Genomic DNA, 22,065 nt, shown 5'->3' on the forward strand with positions numbered 1-22,065 from the left:
AATTTAGCGATGAACCCTCTGCGACTGCCTCTCCGAAGTCAATGATTACATAGCCTTGTGAGTATTCCAGATCCATTCTAGTAGTCACACTGGTGGGTGTGTTTGCATAGCACTGTCTTGACCCTTCCTATTCTGACTCAGCGTCTTCTCCCTGCCTTCCTATTTCTTCCCTGGCAGAAGCCACCACCGTGGCCGCCCTACCGGGCATGCTCAGTGCTCTGATCTGGCCTTGGCTCCCTGATTAGCAGTACTCAGCCTGCAGCGCCAGGTCCCTTCAGTGCCCAGGTCCCTTTAGTGCCCTGGTCCCTTTAAATCCATCCGCCTCGTTGCTAAGCAACAGTGTGGCCCGCGTTGGAGCTGCACTGCAGAGGCTCTGCCCCGGGGCAGTGGGCCGGGTCGCGTTGGCCCAGACTGAACAAGGGGCTGCCGCCTGCCGGTGGTGGCCAGCTTTGGGAAAGAGTGGACCGGGTTCATCAGATCGCACCCGCGCTTCCAGGTATGTTTGTGGACGGGACATTGCGGGCTCCCCTGGCATTCCCCTCTTTACCCCCTGACTTGCCCAGCAAGAGGGCGGAAAACCCAGGAAGTCCCAGCAGCAGTTTTTTGTTTTTTTGTTTTTTTTTTCTCTCTTGAGAGCCTCAGGCTGGAGCTAAGGAGTGTTTGAAAGAAAAGAAGCAGGGCGTGGGAAAGGGGTGGTGGACGGAGAAGTGGGGTCAAGCTTATCCATTCACCCACCAGCTACAGGATTGGGACTGGGGAGGTGAAAAGTGGGTGCTCTGGCAGCGTCTCATTCCCAGCCACCTTCTTTCCATGGAAGCAAGGATGGCAAGAGTTTCAGTTAACCATTCACAGAGAAAAATCCCCAAACTATGCATACAAAGATATAGCTTTATAGCAAGAATGTGACTTCCATAGCAACAAAGTCTAACTAAGCCTTGGGAACTCAGGTGACTCCTTATCTTTTCTTCAAGTCGGAATAATTTCACACTAATACCAAAGAATTGGGGGCGAATACTAGCCACAGAATCCAGTGTTCAATGCTACTTTGTTTCTCTCTCCATATTGGCCAAACAATAGAAAAGACATTCTGTCCAGGCAAGTGGACAACTTGACCCGTATGTTAGGACCCTGAAAAACGAAAACAGAAAGATCATCTCTTTGTCCTGTTTTTACAAGATAACTGCCCTCTAAGGAGGGAAGCCAGGCCCAGCCCCTTGCTAGTGTGGTTCTTCCTTGCCCATTATGATCAGCAAGCTCTGTCTCCTAGTTTCCACTGTGACGTCTGTTCAACACTTAGCTAAAGGTAAAGAGATACCGTGTTGGAAACAGTATCACCAAGAATCTTGCCCCGTGTGCCACTTGTATTGCCTGAGGAAGATAAGCAGTAGTTATAACAGTTGGAGCAAAAAGACAACTTACTTTCACTCTGGAGACATGAAACTTTCTAGGTGTAGCACATATGTCTTTAATCCAACGGTCAGAGAAGAACTTGGATATGGACATTCGTTAATTATATTTCCCGATTGCCCTGCAGGGAGTACGGGGGGCGGGCTATTCTTTTCCAGTTCTAGCTGGTGGAGACCAAAGACATCCGGTCTAGGAACTTGGACCTCAGACCCGGTAAGTACGTTGTTCTGGCTGTTATCTCATCCTGGGAGTTGAGAAGCTTAGAGTCTGGCCCAACATAAACCTTCAACTTTGTAACCAAATCATCAGTCTTCATTGTCAGGACACTTTCAAGACTGCCTCGTAAACATCCAAAAGAAAAGTGTCCTGAAGACTTTAGCTAAGCTAAATAAACTTCAAGGGGAAAAAATGAAAGTGTTTACCCTAAAATATCATCCAGAGAACTTTGTAAGTTAGAGAGGAGAATATGGAATTTTCTTTTTTTCTTCTAGAAGCAGCCTAGCTAGGCCACAGAGGAGGACATTGCAGCCAGTCCTGATGTGACCTCATAAGCTAGGGTCAGGTGGAAAGGGAGGAGGACCTCCCCTATCAGTGAACTTAGAGAGAGGCAGGGAGGAGATAAGGGAGGGAGGGTGGAATTGGGAGGGAACGAGGAAGGGGGCTACAGCTGGGATACAAAGTAAATAAACTATAATTAATATAAAAAATAAAAATTTAATAAAAAAATCCACACCTTTAAAATCAGTGTTGCCAGATACTGGTAGAACCATTATACTTGGCTCCAGAAAAAGGAATATGACAAGTGGGCAAATGAATTTACTTAGAGTTTAGGAGAGAAAATTCTCACTCAGCCTTTCTCACAGCTTTTAGAAACACCAGGAGATATACATATGTAGATTTAGCTGTGAGCCCAGATTACTGGGATTGAGACATAGTCCTGGTGTCAGGGATGAGCATTCTTGAGGTGGGCCATTTGCTATTAGCCACCTGTGAAGTAGGTTCCTCACTACTCATGCTTTGTCTTTTTCTTCCACAACCTGCACTTAATCCAAAGATTTCCCCTTTCTTTCTCATCCTCAGTTTTGTCTAGTAAAACATAGTGATCTGCTTGAGTCTTTACTTTGTTATGGAGTGGATTTCTACAACTTAGTGAAAGAGCATAGGAAATAAAAAAAAGGTACCATAGAAGAATCAGGTTAGAATCCTCTTTCATGCCTGAAAGCAATGGGAACAGAGGGGGAAAGTTGCAGCTGTTACTGTTTTGTTTGTATGTTTTGTTTTTGGTGGTGGGTTTTTTGTTTGTTTTTGGTTTTGTTTTTTGGAGACAGTCTCACTCTGTATCTCTGGCTGGCCTTAACTCATTATGTAAACCAGGCTGGCCTCAAATTTACAGAAGTCTGCCTCTGCCTCCTTAAAAAAATAATTTCTTAAAAATTAACTACTTAAATATTCACTTCTTTTGTTGCCACATTCCAGATTGGCCAATTGACATTCTAGGTGGCTTTAATGCACGATTCAGAGATGAACATGGGTTTAGACATTCTTTAAATTATATTTCCTGATTACCCTGTAGGGAGGAGTTCTGGGATTAAAGGCATGCACTGCTATGCCTAGCTGAGTAACCTATTATGTTTTCCTGTTTTGGCTGAGCAGATTTTCTGAGTCAAAAGAGTGAAAAGTATCCAAGGATAAAAAGAGTGTTCTTTGGACTAAGAGGGGGCTTTTATGTTTTATGTGTATGGGTATTTTGCCCGCATGCACAGATATGTGCACCACATTGCCTGGTGCCAAGGATCGCCTGCAACTGGAGTTACAGGAAGTTGTGAGCTGCCATGTGGGTATTGGGAAGTAAACCCAGGTCTTCTTTAAGAGAAACAAGTAGTCTTAACCACTGAGCCATCTCTCCTGCCCTGAAAGGTAGCTCTTTAGTTGAGGGAAGTTGAGAGGCTGAGTTGCTCAACATGGGTCAGAGGTCATCATTACTAAGCATCACTCCAAGTTTACAGAGTTTGAGAAGGACTTTTGGGAGGTCGGGAAAAGCTTCCAGAACTGCTTTCCAGTAACTGCAGTTGGGAGAAACAACTGCATTTACAGACAGAGACACACGAAGATAGTGCTGATAATTTGAAACCAAATTCTAATGTAAATGAGATAATACAACAGAGGGGAAACCCCTATACTGGAGTTGTGTCAGGAGATTTCCCAAAGCATATGATTTCAAATACAAATATTTTAGAAAACCAAAAATTAAGCTCCCTATCCACCCTTAATGGAATCTTCTTTCCCAAGGCCTGAACTTGAACATGAAAGAGAGGTGTTTTTATTGATTTCTCCTTTCCCTATAAACAAGAACATTTTCTGAAGCTGTGTAAGGACAGATATACTTTCACCTAGAATTTTCAGTACCAATGATATATCCAGAGAGCCTTAATAAATGGTCAGTCAGCTTAGTCCTCAATATTACTTGCTAGGATTTTGGAACAGAACTTGCTTCTGGGTTGCCTAGCAACTTATGATGTCATCATGTGTGACAATTTATGATGTCATCATGTGTCACCGGTCAGGTGGCCATACCTGGAAGGCGTGGTTACCTTGCCCCTTAAAAGGACAACTCAACACGTGTTCGCTCTCTTGGTCCTTTCTCCTCCTCTTTTTTTCTTTTTTACATTGCAGACATCTTTAACATATGTCTTTTTAAAATTTTTAATTATAGTTTATTCACTGTGTATCCCAGCTGTAGCCCCCTCCCCCATCCCCTCCCAATCTCACCCTTCCTCTTTAATGTAAGTCTTAAGCACAGAGGTTAATGAAAAAAGAGATGCGCAGGGAACAAATAAGACATACCCCACACATTTCTCAGGGAAGAGTTGCCATTAAGTAGCCAACTGTTTTGAAAAATATAATAAATCATGAGGCAAGCTATCCCTTACTGTATAAAACTACCACCACAAAATAGCCACCAGAAGATAAATGGTAATATTTTAGGTGGGATAATAACTAGAATTATCAGAAGCCCATTTTGAATTCACGCCAGACACAAATATAGATACAGTTACATAATAGAGCAGTTCAGTCCCAAGGCCTTCCAGGGAATCATTTTTGTAGGAGACTTCCACTGTTATTTTTGTCATGACTTGATTTTTTTTTCCTGTCTGTTCTGACTGGGTTCTTTAAATTTTTCATTTCTCTGGGGTCTCCTTCAGTTCTTCAAGATTCAGTACAGAGTTGAGTAGATACAAGAGCCAATGTGCACACTGCCCAGCTGAAAGGCCATGTTTATAATTTCAAGAATGGTTTCCTTCTGCAGAGGCAAATTACCTAGTGAAGTTGATTGAAGGAAAACAATGGCTGCCAGGCCAAGGTGGAAGGCTGTCATTATTTCTTGTCCTGGTTCAAAGTCCTCATGCCATACTTGTTCTTCAAGAAAAGTAAACAGTGCAGAAGAAGGGGCTACTAACAGCTTTCATCCCTGCTTGAAGTTTTGCCATGCTCTAACTAAATGTAGGAACAAGTCCTTAAAGGCTCTTACTAAGGAAAGAGAAAAGGGAGCATCTCAGAGACCCCCTGACCCTTCCTATGGAAGCCTGGAGAGAGGAATGTCAGGGAGCTTCTCAGACCTTTCTTTCTTTCTTCCCCTCCCCCATTCAGCTTTTCTCTCTCTTCTTGTGGCTCCTTAGAGGATAACCCAAGCGCTGCAAACAATGGAATTTGTTCTTTTGATCTGTGGAATGACACCTAGCAGATGAAAGGGAGTTTTCAGGATCTCAATTTTATCACTATGGGCTACAGGCTATGTGGCCTTGCTCAAGTCACTGAATTTCTCTGAGCCTAGTTATTTAACCAAGGGACTCATCCAGGGTCTCAGATAAAGTACTGGATTTCTAGGATTCATTGAATGGGAAATCCTTTCAGACACTCAGGAGATTCTACAGAGTACAGGGGAAAAAAGAGTAAAAATGAAAAAGTATGTGTATATATGCATCCAAGGAGTAACCTCAAAATTATTGAGTTTTCTATGTTATCCTCTATCTGTACCCAGACATCTGTCTTAGATGTTTGAATACTAGTATGTCCAAGTATAAAGTGAATGGCCTCACTTTAACTGTGCAGTGCTCAACTCTCTCCTGATGAATTCCACCAAAGGTTTTCATCCAGAATTGGGTAAAAGCAGTCTTTCAGTCATCATGCTGCCCTTGCTATCATTACAAGCTTCTGAAAAAATGATGTTAGAAGAAAGTATTGGAAAGACAGTATGTTTGCTCCTTTAAAAAAAAAAAAGTTCGATTTATTATGTATAAAATATTCTGTCTGCATCTAGACTGCATGCGAGAAGGCACCAGATCTCATTATAGATGGTTGTGAGCCCACCAAGTGGTTGCTGGGAAATTAACTCATGACCTCTGGAAGAGCAGCCAGTGCTCTTAACCTTACCTGAGCCATCTCTCTAACCCTGTTCGCTCCTTTTTTTAAATGTGTGTGATTTTCTAGAAGAGGCTGCTCCACTTCAGCCTTTCTCTGAACACTGCTCTCTTTCCTCTTGTATTGTTTCTTTTCCCTGATGAGTATTGTTGCTATCTTGACTCATGTTTGTATTTCTAAATAAAAGAGGAAAACCAGGTTATGATCATTGTTCCCACCCAGGCCAGGCATGCCATAGCCAGTTCAAGATTGTGACTATAAGAATTTCAAAAGTCAGAAAAGATGATTTGTAGAGGACAAATCATCACTCTGGTAAATGTACACCACCATGAATTTTTTGTTTGGCTGTGTCACTATAGTCTCGGAATGGAAACCAGGATCTGTTACACACTAAATAAACACTCTGTCACTTAGCTACAGTCCAGCCCTGATTAACTAAACTCTTTTTTGGCTTGTTTGTTTTTTGAGTCTGGGGTCTCATGAAGGCCAGGCTGATCTTAGAGAGCAGCCAAGACTCGTCTTGAACTCTTGATCCTCCTGCCTCCACCTCTGGGAGTGCTGGAATTATAAAGCATGTGCTACCACACTGGCAGGAATTGCCCTTTTAATGCTTGTAAGCTTGATGCTGGCTATGATTTTGTAGAGTATATTTTCACCTAAAAACTGTACTCAGAGTCTATATAAGAAAAATCACTTCCAATAGCATTAATATTTCCAACAGTTGACATGACAGCTCATTATAAAATTGCTCCCAAAACAGAGAGCATTCCATATACTTGGCAGTCCTTCCTAAGGGCAAAGCCTAAGACTGGAATAGCAGGGAGTCATAGGTCAAGGCAGAAGGGCATTTGGCAGTCCTGAGGAAGTCTGTCCGGTACACTTTACCAGAAGCAGCTCAAGTTGCATCAAGTTTCGAAGTTTCAGTTATGTTGAATAATCAACAAATAGACCATCTATAATCAGATCTGGTGCCCTCTTCTGGCCTGCTGGCACACATGCAAGCAGAATACAGTAGAAATAATAAATAAATAAATCTTTAAAAAACAAAACAAATAGCAGTTTTACCCGAGAAAACTATAAACAAAGTCAAACACATTGAAGGAAAAGGTCTTAGCAACATTTGCGTAGTAATCCAAAATAACCTTTTCTTTATGTTAAAGCAATGTGTTTTCTGTGCATGAAGTTGCCTTCTCATAGAACTGTCTACAAAGGGGCTGGAGAGATGGCTCAGAGGTTAAGAGCACTTCCAGAGGTCACAAGTTCAATTCCCAGCAACCACATGGTGGCTCCCAACCATCTATAATGAAATCTGGTGCACTCTTCCTGGCATTCAGGTGTACATGCAGGCATAACGTTGTATACATAATAAATAAATAAATAAATCTTTTTTAAAAAATCTGGAAAAAAAAAGTACTGGCTGCTCTTCCAGGGGTTCTGAGTTCCAGCAAATTTACTGAATCTATTCTGTGGGATGGAAGAGTTTTACAGGTGTATGGGTTACTAGATTTAGCTACATCAGCACTTTCCATTTATAAACAAGAAAAGGAGGTCCAAGTTGGTTTGAGAAGAGCTGGCCCTTGTATATTTAGGCAGTTTCGCAGGAGAACCAGCATTCTTAGTTCTTTCTACTACATGGGATACCAATGGAGATTATTTGGCTTAGCTTTAAATTTTGTTTTTCAGGGAATCAACGAGGTGCCTACGGAAATGAATAGAACAAGACCCCGGAAAAACAATACCTTGGTTCATTTTTTAAACGAGGACGATTATCTAGAAGAGCCTGCTCCGCTTCAGTCTTTCTCAGAACAAACAACCGACAAAAGGATGGATAGAACATCTGGCTTTTCCTCTAGAATCGCTGAAGAAGGAACTACTTTTAAGAGGAAAGACTCTTCCTTCCAGATCGCGGAAAGAGAACAAGATCCAACTTTAAGAGATGGGTGGAGGAAGTCGCCAAAGAATGTACCTAACACAAATTCTGCCTTCTGCGACTTGATTGATTTCGATAGGGATAGTCCCCAAAGAGAGAGCCCCTCTGACTGGAGCAAGAAGGAATTATCGACTGCCTCACAACGCAACAGGAAGAAATGGTCTGAAGCAACTCCAAAACTCCGTCTGTACCTTCTAAATGAAGAACTGAGGAAACTTAACCAGAAATGCTGTGAGATAGAACAGGACTTTGAAAACGCCGAGAAAGAACTTTTGAACTGCAGAAGAGAAGCGATGACGAGAGCAGTCAATTTTCAAGAACCAGGGACGGCTGCTTCAAAGAATGACCGGGAACTGCAAGCTTTAAAAAACGATCTGTCTGAAAAAACGAAAAACGTAAAGAACATAACCGAAGAACTCCAGCAAGCCAAAGAAGTAATGTGCAGATTGAATCTAGAGAACAGAAAGTTGAAATATGCCATCAGGAAACTGAAACATCAAACTGAAATCAGTACTGCACTCCTCAGAGAAGAAATGAAGCTCTATTTTGAGCTGGAGATGGAAAAGATCCGCTTAGATCTGGATGCCCTCAAGCATGAGCTGAGAACAGAGAAGAGCCAACGCGTAAAGAACACAAGAGCCTTGGAGATGCTTGGAAGACACTTTGCTTCCGTGATGATGATGCCGACCACCGCTGACCACATCACAGGCAATACTTTTTAAACTTAAGAAAAGAAAGAAAAAAAAAAAAGAAAAACCTTTCACTGGGCAAGTTATGGAGCCAAAACCATGTTCATTGTACTATAGATTTGTGTGCTGCTAAAACGTATTTGATAGCTTGTAATCTTTACTTCTGGTGAATTAGAACACCTACAAACTATACAGTTGTTGACTTCAAAGGAACTGTTTTCTCCTCCTCATGAATACATTGTGAGCTTCCTAATGGAAACTGCTGAAATCACTTTTATATGAGATATATATGATGATGTATATATCTCATTAGAAAAACAACTCCAGACTAATTCACTACATCATGTATGAATTCAAATCAGCAACATTATGTGATCTTGTTAGCTATGTCTTTGGCTCATGGATGTTCTTCCATCTGTAGTAATCAGTATCAACAATAAAATCTTGCCAGTGATGCTTCTTTTTTTCTTTCATAAAATAATCAGCTGGGTTTTATTAAGTCAAGACAATATTATTCAAACCTCTTGTTATTGCCATGTCGTTCTTACACCAAATTGGTTCTATATGAATGTAAACTTTTTTCATTTTTTAAAAATTTATTTATAATTTTATAAATTACAGCTTATTCACTTTGTATCCCCTCTGTAGTGCCCTCCCTCATCCACTCCCAATCCCACCCTCCCTCCCTCATCTCCTCCTATGTCCCTCCCCAAGTCCACTGATAGGGGAGGTCCTCCTCTTCTTCCTTCTGATCTTAGTCTATCAGGTCTCATCAGGAGTGGATGCATTGTCCTCCTCTGTGGCCTGGTAAGGCTGCTTCCCCCTCAGGGGAAGGTGATCAAAGAGTCAGCCACTGAGTTCAGCCTGTGATTCTTGAAAAAAGAAAACAATAACAAAAATAAGCCTGTGAACCTTTTAGTTGCCGGGTCAAACTCAGCAGAACAAAAATGTATCTGCTTTCTTTGTGGTCTGCCTTAATTAGGCACATGTAAACATCTCGGGAACACAATCTCCCCTGGTGATTTCTTTGGGCTTTCTCCTTGTTCTTGGACACAGTTCCCATAGACTACAAGATGATTTAGAGTCACTCTTTTGACCTTTGTTAAAAGCTGGGCGTCAGCCATGGCTCTTGCATTTTCTTATGTTGCCCAGCAAGGGGCGTTTTGTTTACACATTTTTCGCAAAGTTCAGCCAGGGGGAGTTTTCTAAGCTCCTAGCCTGACTTAGATCGCTGGGCTAGGACTGCTGTGAAAGGTGTCGCATGTCACCTAGACAAACTTTTAGTGTGATGGCTTGATTTAGGTCATCACCCACTCCTGTGAGGGGCCCAGGAAATGACAATTTGCTTTGTATTTACAAAGAAGGAAAACGTGCTGCCTTTGTCCATCAGGGGAAGTAATGGCCCAGTTGATCCTTTGCATTTGTGGATGTTGAACATCAAGATTTCCAATAATCAGACTCTTGCATGTCATTTTTTGAGATTACCTTATAATATAATTACACCATTTCTTCCTACCCTTCACTTCCTCAAAACGTGCTCATATGCCCTCCTTGCCCTCTGTTAAATTCGTAGTCTCTTTTACCATTAGTTGTTGTTACATACACATATGTGTGTACATGTATTTTCCTAGAACCTGCTTAATCTGTATAATGCTACTTATATGTATGTCTTCAGGGCTGAGCATTTGGTAATGGAGAACCAATTTGTGTTCTCTGCTCAGGGGGAGACTATTTCTCCCACTTTGAGCATTCCTCAGTTAACTGTAGTTCTTTGGGTAGAGCTGAGGCCTCATGGACTTTCCCCTGTCTATTTTGGCATTTATATTTCTGTTGTCCTTGTTCAGCTCATGTTTAGGCAGTCATGTTCATGAGACTTTATGGGTTTAGATTCTAACATTCATAGGAGACACAAGCTCACAGCAAACTCCTTGATCCTCTGGCTCTTAACAATCTTTCAGCCAACTCCTCCAAAATGTCCCCTGAGCCTTAGGTGCAGGAATTGTTTTACAGAAGTATTCATTGGGACTGGGTTTCACAACTCTCCACTTTGACTGTGAAGATAACCCTTATATGAATGTATAAGGACAAACGTTTAGAGTATAGTTAGAAGTTATGGTGGTTAGTAAAAGAGTGGTCATAGGTTCTTGAAGATCTGTGACATCACTTGTGGGTGTTTTGCATGCACAAATATCTGTGTGACATATATGTACCTGGTGACTGAGGAGGCCAGAAGAAGGCAGCAAATTCTCTGGAGCAGGATTACAGACAGTTATGAGCCACCATCTAAATGCTGAAAATCATACCCAGGTCCTCTGGAAGAGCATCCATTGTTTTTAACCTCAGAACCATCTCTCTAACTCCCTACTGGGGTAATTTTAAGTCCAATGAATAAAATGTAATCTAGACTATGAGGGTAGAAATACCATTATTCAGGTGGGAAAATCACCAAATTGGGAGTCAGGTTTCTCTGATTGCTAGCACTTGCTTTCCTGATGACTACTTATTTCTTCTAGAACTAAAAGGCCTCATTTATAAAATTAGAAAGGAGATCTATCATGAAGATGCTCTTCAGAGCTTAACATGGTGGCCTATAGCTCCATCAGTCTAAAGTTGCTGAAGGATCACTAGAGCCTAGATGTCCAAGGCCAGCCTGAGCAACATAGTAAGACTCCCTTCATTAAAAAAAAAAAAATTCTATACAGTTTTTAGGTAGTGACTTCAACTTAATTTTTATTTGAAAGTGTAACTAACTGCGGCTGTGGTGAGGTAAAATGGCTGTGGTACCAAGTACATTCAACTTTAATATCTTTGGGTACCTATACCACATATGTGTCTTTTTTTTTTATAGAGAACATGCTCCAGTTTATTGATAGTCAGTTAGTAGATAGAAGTTCGTCAGTGTGAAGATATAGTACTGCAAATGAATTTGAAGAAGAGTTGAGAATTGTACAACTTTATGTATGAATGTCTGGGAAGCCATATTGCATAGTCTTTGTCACACATTCCACAGATACCTGTTGAAGAACTAATATTGGGTCATACTACAAACTGGGTAAATACACAAACGTGGTAATAAAAAAGAAAATTTAGTGTGGAGTCCTTACTTTGCAAATGGCAGGAGTTTGAGGACGCCACCTGTCTTCTAAGATTGTAAACTTCTCATTGGTAGTGTGGCATAACCACAGTAAGTATCACTAGCAAGCAACAATTTTGTATGTTAGAACAGAGCTCATGTGTTTTATTTTGTTTTTAATTTTTATTTTTTAGTATTAATTATAGTTTATTTACTTTGTCTCCCAGCTGTAGCCCCCTCCCTCATTCCCTCCCAATCCCACCTTCCCTCCCTCATCTCCACCCTGTCCCTTTCCAAGTCCACTGCTAGGGGAGGTCCTCCTCCTCTTCCATCTGACCCTAGCTTATAAGGTATCTTCAGGACTGGCTGTAATGTCCTCCTCTGTGGCCTAGCCAGGCTGTTCCTCCCTCGGGGCAGGGGGGGGAGGTAAAGGAGCCAGTCATTGAGTTCATGTCAGAAATAGTTCCTGTTACCCTTACTAGGGAAACCTACTTGGATACTGAGCTACCATGGGCTACATCCAAGCAGGGGTTCTGGGTTATATCCATACATGGTCCTTGGTTGGAGAAACAGTCTCATAGAGGACTCTTGTGCCCTGATATATTTTGTCCTTGTAGGGCTCCTGTCCTCTCCCAGTCATACTAACTCCCCCTTTTATCATATGATTCCCTGCATTCTATTGAATGTTTGGTTATGAGTCTCAGCATCTGCTTTGATAAGCTGCTATGTAGAGTCTTTCAGAGGCCCTCTGCGTAGGCTCCTGTCCTGTTTCTTGTCTTCTCCTACTTCCCATGTCTATCCCATTTGCCTTTATAAGTGAAGATTGATCATCTTACCCTGGGTCTTCTTTCCTGTTTATCTTCTTTAGGTGCACATATTTTAGTATGTTTATCCTATTTTATAGGTCTATATAAGTGAGTATATACCATGTGTGTCTTTCTGGTCCTGGGATACCTCACTCGGGATGATCTTTTCTAGATCCCACCATTTGCCTGCAAATTTCATGATTTCCTCATTTTTAATTGCTGAGTAGTATTCTATTATGTAAAAGTACCACAATTTCTGTATCCATTCCTCCGTTGAGGGATATCTGGGTTGTTTCCAGGTGCTGGCTATTACAAATAAAGCTGCTACAAACATGTTTGAGCAAATGTCCTTGTTGTATACTTGAGCATCTTTTGGATATATACCTAGGACTGGTATAGTTGGATCTTGAGGAAGCACTATTCCTAATTGTCTAAGAAAGGGCCAGATTGATTTCCAAAGTGGTTGTACAAGTTTACATTCCCACCAGCAGTGGAGGAGGGTTCACCTTTCTCCACAACCTGTCCAGCATGTGTTGTCACTTGAGTTTTTAACCTTTGCCATTCTGATGGGCATAAGGTGAAATCTCAGGGTCGTTTTGATTTGTATCTCTATAATGGGTAAGGACATTGAGCATCTCTTTAGGTGTTTCTCTGCTAGTCTATATTCCTCTACAGAGAATTCTCTGTTTAGCTCCATACCCCATTTTTTTAATTGGATTGCTTGGTTTATTAATTTTTAATTTCTTTAATTCTTTACATATTCTGGATATCAGCCCTCTGTCAGATGTAGTGTTGGTGAAGATCCTTTCCCAGTCTGTAGGCTGTTGTTTTGTTCTGATGACAATGTCTTTTGCTTTACAGAAGCTTTTCAGTTTCATGAGGTCCCATTTATCAATTGTTGCTCTAAGAGCCTTTGCTGTTGGTGTTCTGTTCAGGAAGTTGTCTCCTGTGCCAATGAGTTCCAAGGTCTTCCCCACTTTTTCTTCTAACCAATTTTGTGTATCTGGTTTTATGTTGAGGTCTTTGATCCACTTGGACTTTATTTTTGTGCAGGGTGATAAATATGGATCGATTTTCATTATTCTGCATGTAGACAACCAGTTGGACCAACACCATTTGTTGAAGATACTGTCTTTTTTCCATTGAATGGTTTTGGCTTCTTTGTCGAAAATCAAGTATTCATAGGTGTGTGGGTTTATTTTTGGGTCTTCTATTTGGTTCCATTGATCCACCTTTCTGTTTCTATGCCAGTACCAAACAGTTTTTATTATTATTGCTCTGTAGTACAATTTGAGATCAGGGATGAAATATCTCCAGACGATCTCTTTTTGTACAGGATAGTTTTGAAAATTCTGGGTTTTTTGTTTCTCCATATAAAGTTGAGAATTTTTCTTTCAAGTTCTGTAAAGAATTGTATTTGTATTTTGATGGGAATTGCATTGAATATGTAGATTGCTTTTGGCAGGATGGCCATTTTCACTATGTTAATCCTACCAAACCATGAGCACGGGAGATCTTTTCATCTTCTGATATCTTCTTCAATTTTTTTCTTCAGAGACTTGAAGTTTTTTTTTTTTTCAAACAGGTCTTTCACTTGCTTGATTAAAGTCACCCCAAAGTACATTATGTTATTGGTGGCTATTGTGAAGAATGGTATTTCCCTGATTTCTTTCTCAGCCCTTTTGTCTTGGGTATACAGGAGGGCTTCTGATTTTTTTGAATTAATTTTTTATCCAGCCACTTTGCTGAAGATGTTTATCAGCTGAAGGAGTTCTCTGGTTGAATTTTTGGGACCGCTCATGTATACTACCATGTCATCTGCAAATAGTGAAACTTTGACCTCTTCCTTTCCAATTTGTATCCCCTTGATCTCCTTTAGTTGTCTTATTGCTCTAGCTAGGACTTCCAATACTATGTTAAATAGATATGGAGAGAGTGGGCAGCCTTGCATTGTCCCTGATTTCAGTGGTATTGATTTAAGTTTCTCTCCATTGAGTTTGATGTTGGCTATAGGCTTGTTGTATATTGCCTTTACTATATTTAAGTATGTGCCTTGTATTCCTGATCTCTCCAAGACTTTAAACATGAATGGATGTTGGATTTTGTCAAATGCTTTTTCAGCATCTAAGGAGATGATCATGTGGTTTTTCTCCTTCAGTTTGTTTATATGGTGGATTACATTGATGGATTTCCATATATTGAACCATCCTTGCACGCCTGGGATGAAGCCTACTTGGTCATGGTGAATGATATCATTTATGTGTTCTTGGATTCGGTTTACGAGTATTTTATTGAGTATCTTTGCATCAATGTTCATAAGAGAGATAAGTCTGAAGTTCTTTTTTTGTTGGGTCTTTATATGGTTTAGGTATCAAGGTGACTGTAGCTTCATAGAGTGAATCTGGTAATGTACCTTCTGTTTCTATTTTGTGGAATAGTTGGAGGAGAATTGGTGTGAGCACTTCTTTGAAGGTCTGGTAGAATTCCGCGCTGAAACCATCTGGCCCAGGGCTTTTTTTGGAGGGGAGACTGTGAATGACTGCTTCAACTTCCTTGGGGGATATAGGGTTGTTCAGTCTTTCTACCTGATCTTGACTTAATGTTGGAAGATGGAATCTATCAAGAAAATTGTCCATTTCATTTAGATTTTCAAATTTTGTGGCATATAGGCTTTTGTAGTACAACCTGATGATTGTTTGGATTTGCTCAGTGTCTGTAGTTATGTCCCCCCTTTTCATTTCTGATTTTGCTGATTTGGATAGTTTTTCTCCACCTTTTAGTAAGTTTGGCTAAGGGTTTGTCTATCTTGTTGACTTTCTCAAAGAACCAGCTCTTGGTTTCATTGATTCTTTGAATAGTTTTATTTATTTTTAATAGATTGATTTCAGCCCTGAGTTTAATTACTTCCAGCCGTCTGTTCCTTTTGGGTGTATCTGCTTCTTTTTTTTTCTAGGGCTTTCAGTTGGGCCATTATATTGCTTGTATGAGATGTTATAAATTTCTTCTTGAAGGCACTTAGTGCTGTAAATTTTCCTCTGAGCACTGCTTTCCTTGTGTCCCATAAATTTGGGTATGTTGTATCTTCATTTTCATTGAACTCTAGGAAGTCTTTAATTTCTTTCTTTATTTCTTCCTTAACCCAGCTGTCATTGAGTAGCAAGTTGTTCAGTTTCCATGTGTGTGTAGGCTTCATTTTATTTGTATCATTGTTGAGATCCAGCTTTAGTCCATGGTGGTCAGATAGAACACAGGGGATTATGTCAATCTTCTTTTATCTGTTGAGGCTTGCTTTGTGATCAACTATATGGTCTATTTTGGAAAAGGTTTCATGAGGTGCTGAAAAGAAGGTATACTCTTTTGAGTTTGGGTGAAAATTTCTGTAGACATCTATTAGGTCCATTTGAATTAGGGCCTCTGTAAGTGCCTTTATGTCCCTATTTAGCTTCTGTCTAGATGATCTGTCCCTTGGTGAGAGTGGGGTGTTAAAGTCTCCCACTATTAAGGTGTTGGGATCGATGTGTGATTTAAGCTTTAATAATGTTTCCTTTATGAACGGAGGTGCTCTTGTATTTGGGGCATAGATGTTCAGAATTGTAATGCCCTCTTGGTGGATTTTTTATTTGATGAGGATGTAGTGCCATGCCTCCTCTTTTGATTAATTTTGGTTGAAAGTCTATTTTATTAGATAATAGGATTGCTACCCCAGCTTGTTTTCTGGGTCCATTTTCTTGGAAAACATTTTTCTAGCGGTTCACTCTGAGGTAGTGTTTATCTTTGTTGCAGAGGTGTGTGTTTCTTGGATGCAGCTGAATGTTGGATCCTGTTTCCACACCCATTCTGTTACTCTGTGTCTTTTTATTGGCTAGTTGAGTCCATTGATGTTGATAGATATTAGTGACCAATGAACGTTAGTTCCTTTTATTGTGGTGTTGGTGGTCTGACTGTGATTCATTGCTTGTTTTTTTTTTTTTTTCTTAATTTTTGTAGGGACATTATTTGTATCCTATGTTTTCTTGAGTATAGTTGTTTTTGTTGGGTTGGAGTTTTCCTTCTAGTATCTTTTGTAAGGCTGGTTTGTTGTGTAGAAATCGCTTAAATTTAGTTTATCATGGAATATATTGTTTTCTCCATCTATGTTGATTGAAAGCTTTGCTGGGTATAGTAATCTGGGATGGCATCTGTGGTCCCTTAAAGCCTGCATGATCTCTGCCCAGACCCTTCTGGCTTTCATAGTTTCTGATGAGAAGTCCGGTGTGATTCTGATAGGTCTACCTTTATATGTTACTTGGCCGTTTTTCCTTGCTGCTTTTAATATCTTTTCTTTGTTCTGTATATTTAATATTTCGACAATGATGTGAAGTGAGGATTTTCTTTTCAGGTCTAGTCTGTTTGGTGTTCTGTAGGCCTCTTGTATGTTTATGGACATCTCTTTCTTTAAGTTGGGGAATTTTTCTTGGAGTCTTCTTTTTCATCAATTCCTATTATTCTTAGATTTCACCTTTTCATGGCGTCTTTGATTTCTTGGATGTTTTGTATTTGGAACTTTTTCGATTTTGCTTTTTCTTTGAGATAAGTATCAATTTCTGCAAGCGTATCTTCAGCACCTGAAATTGTCTCTTCCATCTCTTGTATTCTGTTGGTGATGCTTACTTTTGTGGTTCCTTATCTTTTCTCTAAGTTCTCCAGCTCCAGGTTTTTTTTTTTTTCTGTTTGTGTTTTCTTTATTGATTCTAATTCTATTTTTTTGTCTTGTACCATTTCCTTCATCTGTTTGAATGTGGCTTCCTGTCTCTGTATGACGGCCTCTATTTTTTTCATTTGTTTCTTCTCTATATGCAACTAATTTTGCCTCTACTTGTCCTTCTATTTGCATTGCTATTTCTCTGAGATTTGTTTGTTTCCTCTTTATGTGACTTAATAACTGGATAAGCATATCTTTAAGGTCATTTTCCTCTGTTTCTGAAGAACTGGAGTATCCATTGATTTTGGGGGTTGCTGGTGAGGCCATGATTTCCTGATTTTTGTTGGGTGTGTTTTTTCGCCGACCTCTGGCCATTTCTTTATTTGTAACCTTCACTGTTCTTGGATTCTGCAGTTCAGATTAGTACCGTCTTTCTCTGCCATCTGAAGAATTCTTCAGGGAAATTAGAGAGGTCCAATGGTTTTAACGTGTGCGTTGGGGTTTCAGCTTTATCTGTGGGAGGGAAGTCCATGGGCGCAGAAGGACAAATGCAGGCGAGCGTGTGCGTGTGTGTGGAAGTTTGCTTTGAGGGACAGGGTGCTAGAAAATGTAAAGGCCTTCAGTGTGAGGGAGGGGCACCTTGCGGTCACCGAAGGGGTTGCGGGCGCTGAAGTTATCGCATGCGCTGGTTTGATTGCGTGGGTCAATTTCCTGGGTATGTCAGTGGCCTACAGGCTACTGGTTTTGTCTCTGAGTTCCAGGAGTTATTTGCCTAAACTCGACTGGTGGCACCACGGAGCAGCGGTTTCCACGTCACAGGATACCCTTTGTTTCCCACAGTGGATATTCGGGTGGGAGGTTTCCGATGTCTGGCTGCTAGTTTAGAAGCGCCCTGGATCTGGGGCTCTGCAGGCACTTGGGGGCGCACTCACTCTCTAGCAGGTCAAGTCATAAAGCGCAGGGGTTCCTCCTGTTCTCTGAGCCAAAAGTGCACTCAGACAGCTCAGTGGTATTATAGCCCCTGTACCCGGGAGTCCAGCTGCGGCTTCAGAACTGGGGTGTCTAGTTGCCTGCCAGGAAGTCCAGTGGAGCCAGTTCCCTGGCTCGGTGCTCGGTGCACCTGGGTGTTTTTGCAAGTCTGCCGAACAGGCTGCTGCCTGCCACTGAGGGACTAAGTGGCCCCATACATTACAGTCAGGCTCTGTGTAATCTGTAGAGCTGGCTGCTCTTGGGCGTGGGGCCCAGGCAGGCTCTTACCGCGGATCTGGGATTCGTCAAGCAGGTTAGGCTGACTGCTGAGGTTGCGGTGTTAGTATTCCTGCCTCTGCTCTCTCGGTTCTCAGGCTGCAAGATCTGCTTCACTGCGCTGTGGCCGCCATCTTGCCCCGCTCATATGTGTCTTTCTATGAAGGTATATGTAGCTTCTTTATGTGGTTCCAACATGTCCAAATACTGTGCCAGTAAATCTGTGGAACAAATGAAGGTGGTTGTTTCTTCTTTCTCTTATTTCTTTATTCATGAAGACCAGAGAAGGTAATGAATGGAAGCAAACTAAGCTGACCCAGAAGCTATGCAAGGTTGCCTGGCCAGGGAAGACTGATTCAATTGGAATATGTTAACCATTGGTGCTTTACTCACTCAGAACGGATAAACTCAAAACAGGCGCTGGAAGTCTGCATGGAAGAAAAGATATTTGGGGTTTTAGTGGTTACACTGACTTCCCACCAAGGGTTTATCCATGAAAGGAAGCTAGGAATTCTTGGCCCTGTTTGAATCTATTTATTCTTCAACACACCCTTTAAAATTGTTTATTTGTTCACTCTGCCCATCAGTTGGCCATTAGGCTCAGCATCTGCTTTGACAGTCTATACTGCAGAAGCTTTCAGAGGCCCTCTGTGGCAGGTTTCAAGGTTGTTTCCTGTTTTCTTCTGGCTTTCAGAGGCCCTCTGTAGTGGGAAATAGTAAGAGCTGGAGGGAACGGGAACTCCACAAGCAGAGCAACAGAACAAGATAATTTGAACACAGGGAACTTCCCAGAGACTCATACTCCAACCAAGGACTATTTGTGGAGATGACCTGGAACCCCTGCACAGGTGTAGCCCATGGCAGTTCAGTGTCCAAGTGGGTTACATAGTAATGGGAAGAGGGACTGCCTCTGACATAATCTGATTGGCCTGCTCGTTGATCACTTCCCCCTGAGGGGGGAGCAGCCTTACCAGGCCACAGTAGAGGACAATGCAGCCACTTTTGATGAGAACTGATAGACTAAGATCAGAAAGAAGGAGAAGAGGACCTCCCCTATCAGTGGACTTGGGGAGTGGCATGCATGCAGAAAGGGGAGGGAGGGTGGGATCGGCAGGGGAGGAGGGAGGGGCTTATGGGGGGATACAAAATGAATAAAGTGTAATTAATAAAAAATAAATAAAAGATTTAAAAAAAAAACAGTGAGAAAAAAATGTTTATTTGTCTTTGCCTAACTAAGGGGCTCATACCTTAATGATAGCATGCTGAGCTTTCATGCTGTGTTATACCGCCAAGCTCTGTCACTCAGAAGCACCAGAGACTGGGTGGGAAGGCGTATATTAGTCACTTACTACCTGCATGAACTTGGCAATTCAGGTTCCTTGAGAAGCCAATGTAAGTTTGGCTCTGGCCCTAGTAAGCAGAATATCAGAAAATGGAAGAGAGCTCTGCTTTGGTTCTCCAGTGTAAAAAAAAAAAAATCTGTGCAAATGGAATAAAGGCAAGAGAGGTTATTAAAGGTTATTAAAGTATTTTCTGTTTCCCCTTGGCACAAGGAGCTTTGCAGGATCATTAGTCTTATTGGGGGGACAGAGATCAGAAAGAAACAGTGTAAGTTTCCTTTGTTGTCAGCACTGTGATCTTAGCTGACAGTGAAAAGTTGGACAAATATATCTCTCTTCCTTGATATCCTTACATTTCATCCAGTTGCATTCTCTGGAGAGTATATCATTCATCATATGGGTATCAGTAGTATATATGTATGTTTGGGAAGGTGGAACAAGTGATAGGGAGAATATTTTGAGTTTATTATTACATGAAGTCTTAATCGAAAGTAATGACTTTGCTGGATGACCTCTCTGGACTCAGGAGGTACCCTGCAATGGAAGTTTCAGAGTAAGAACCAACCCAGTTCCTAGAGAAGCCAATGTAAAGGTGACTGGAGTCCTGGACTGAAGAAAACTAGAGAAAGATACCTGAACACCAGCATCCATCTCTCTCTGCTTCCTGAGTGTGGTTGTAATGTGACCAGCCACTTCCTACTCTTGACAGCATCATTTCTGTGCCATAATAGACTGCATGTACCCTTGAATGGTAAGCCAAAATAAACCCATTCTTCCTCAAGTTGTTTTTGTTGGATAACTAGTACATTGGGTTTATTCTGTTTCTCTCAGAATGTATTGGATTATCTTTGAAGCATTCCCTTTGCCTTTCAGGCCATGCTGATTGGCATTTCAACAGGTAAAAAACTGAAAAAAAAAGTGAGAGACTCTCTTCATATTACTAGGACCTTTGACTACATCTGAACAGGCTAGTTACAAAATTTTATTGTGTGTGCTATGGAGTAGTGTCCCTGAGGTGAAATAGCTGTTGTCATTTAGAACTCTGAGCAGTTGTGATTACCTGCAAAAGCATTGTACAGGATTTGGTCCATTAACGTTCCTCCCTCTGGGTTGGGGGGGAGGTAAAGAAGCCAGTCCTTGAGTTCATGTCAGAAATAGTTCCTCTTCTCCTTACTAGGGAAACCCACTTGGATACTGAGCTACCATGGGCTATATCCGAGCAGGGGTTCTAGGTTATATCCAGCCTTGCTAGGCCACAGAGGAGGAGGACATTGCAGCCAGTCCTGAAGATACCTGATAAGCTAGGGTCAGATGGAAGGGTAGGAGGACCTTCCCTAGCAGTGGACTTGGAAAGGGACAGGGAGGAGATGAGGGAGAGAGGGTGGGATTGGGAAGGAATGAAGGAGGGGGCTACGCTGGGATACAAAGTAAATAACCTGTGATTAATATTAAAAAAATAAAATTAAAAAAAAAGAAAACCAAAAACAAAACAAAACAAAAAGTTAAACTCACTTGATGTGACTAGGGGAGAATCATAAGAATTGAAAAGGGAGGGAGGGAGGATTTGGAGGAGACATGGGAAGGAGCCACAGCCAGGATACAAAGTGAATAAATTGTAATAAATAATTAATAATTTTTTTAAAAAAAAGATTAAAAAAAAGTTCCTCCCTGAAATAGAAAAGGAACTCATGAGGTTTTCTCCAAGGATTTAAAGTTGGTTAACACTTCCTGGGAGACAGAGACAAGTTTTTTAGTGTTGTTGCCATCCACAAGTTAAGCCTGTAATGTAAGTAACCAACTCCTCCTCTATGCCACTATAAGCAACCTCAGTTAAAATAATTGGTTCACCAAGTTACACACGAGTGGAGTCATTTATTTGTTTCTGTTGCTGGTTTCCTACCTGGGGTAAATAGTTGTTTCTTCATGTCATCTCGGGAAAAGTTCACACATAACAGGTCACACAATTCCGTATAAACAGACTTGTGTGAAATGCACTGAATGGAGCTCCGTGATGATGAATGATTTAGTATCAAACAGCTGCTAAGCAGTAGCTCTAAGGTTCAAACCTAGCCTGCCACATTCCATTACATATGCATATAATTCCATTATATTAGATCATATTTTATGTGTAAATGAGCCAAGTTCAGTCATCCTAAAGGCTGTTTAACTTCCTCAAAGGCAAACTGGTTTAATACTGTAACCTGAACTCAACTTGAATTAAGCCACCTCATAAGTGGCTGAGATGAACAATGTGTGGTGTGGGGGGGTGTATATGTGGTGTGTGTGTGTGTCTGTGTGTATGTATCTGTGGTGTATGTGGTATGTGTTTGTATGTATGATGAGTCATTAGGTCCACATGAAACAAACAGCATTTTGTTCTGTGCTGATGAACTGTGATTGTTAACATAACAACAACTGAAATATGAAGCCAAATCAACAGCTCTGTAAGTTTAGTTCCAGCATTGGCCGAAAAAG

The 22,065-nt window shown here is 41.1% G+C and overlaps 1 protein-coding gene across 1 annotated transcript; it reads left to right on the plus strand.

The window, feature by feature from the left end:
• Window positions 1-330: 330 nt before the first annotated feature.
• Ccdc160 (coiled-coil domain containing 160) lies at window positions 331-8,891 on the plus strand. The gene is made up of 2 exons (XM_055618056.1): window positions 331-496; window positions 7,510-8,891. The coding sequence occupies exon 2, from the start codon at window positions 7,534-7,536 to the stop codon at window positions 8,476-8,478; it is 945 nt and encodes a 314-aa protein (XP_055474031.1). The 5' UTR covers window positions 331-496; window positions 7,510-7,533; the 3' UTR covers window positions 8,479-8,891.
• The last annotated feature ends 13,174 nt before the right edge of the window (window positions 8,892-22,065 follow it).

The sequence above is a fragment of the Psammomys obesus genome, unplaced genomic scaffold (genome assembly GCF_907164565.1).
Source record: "Psammomys obesus unplaced genomic scaffold, mPsaObe1.curated_primary_1811, whole genome shotgun sequence".
Classification (NCBI taxonomy): Eukaryota; Metazoa; Chordata; class Mammalia; order Rodentia; family Muridae; genus Psammomys; species Psammomys obesus.

Bases quoted from the DNA above. Each gene is read 5' to 3' on its own strand.
- Ccdc160 (XM_055618056.1), top strand. From the start codon at position 7,534: ATGAATAGAACAAGACCCCGGAAAAACAATACCTTGGTTCATTTTTTA.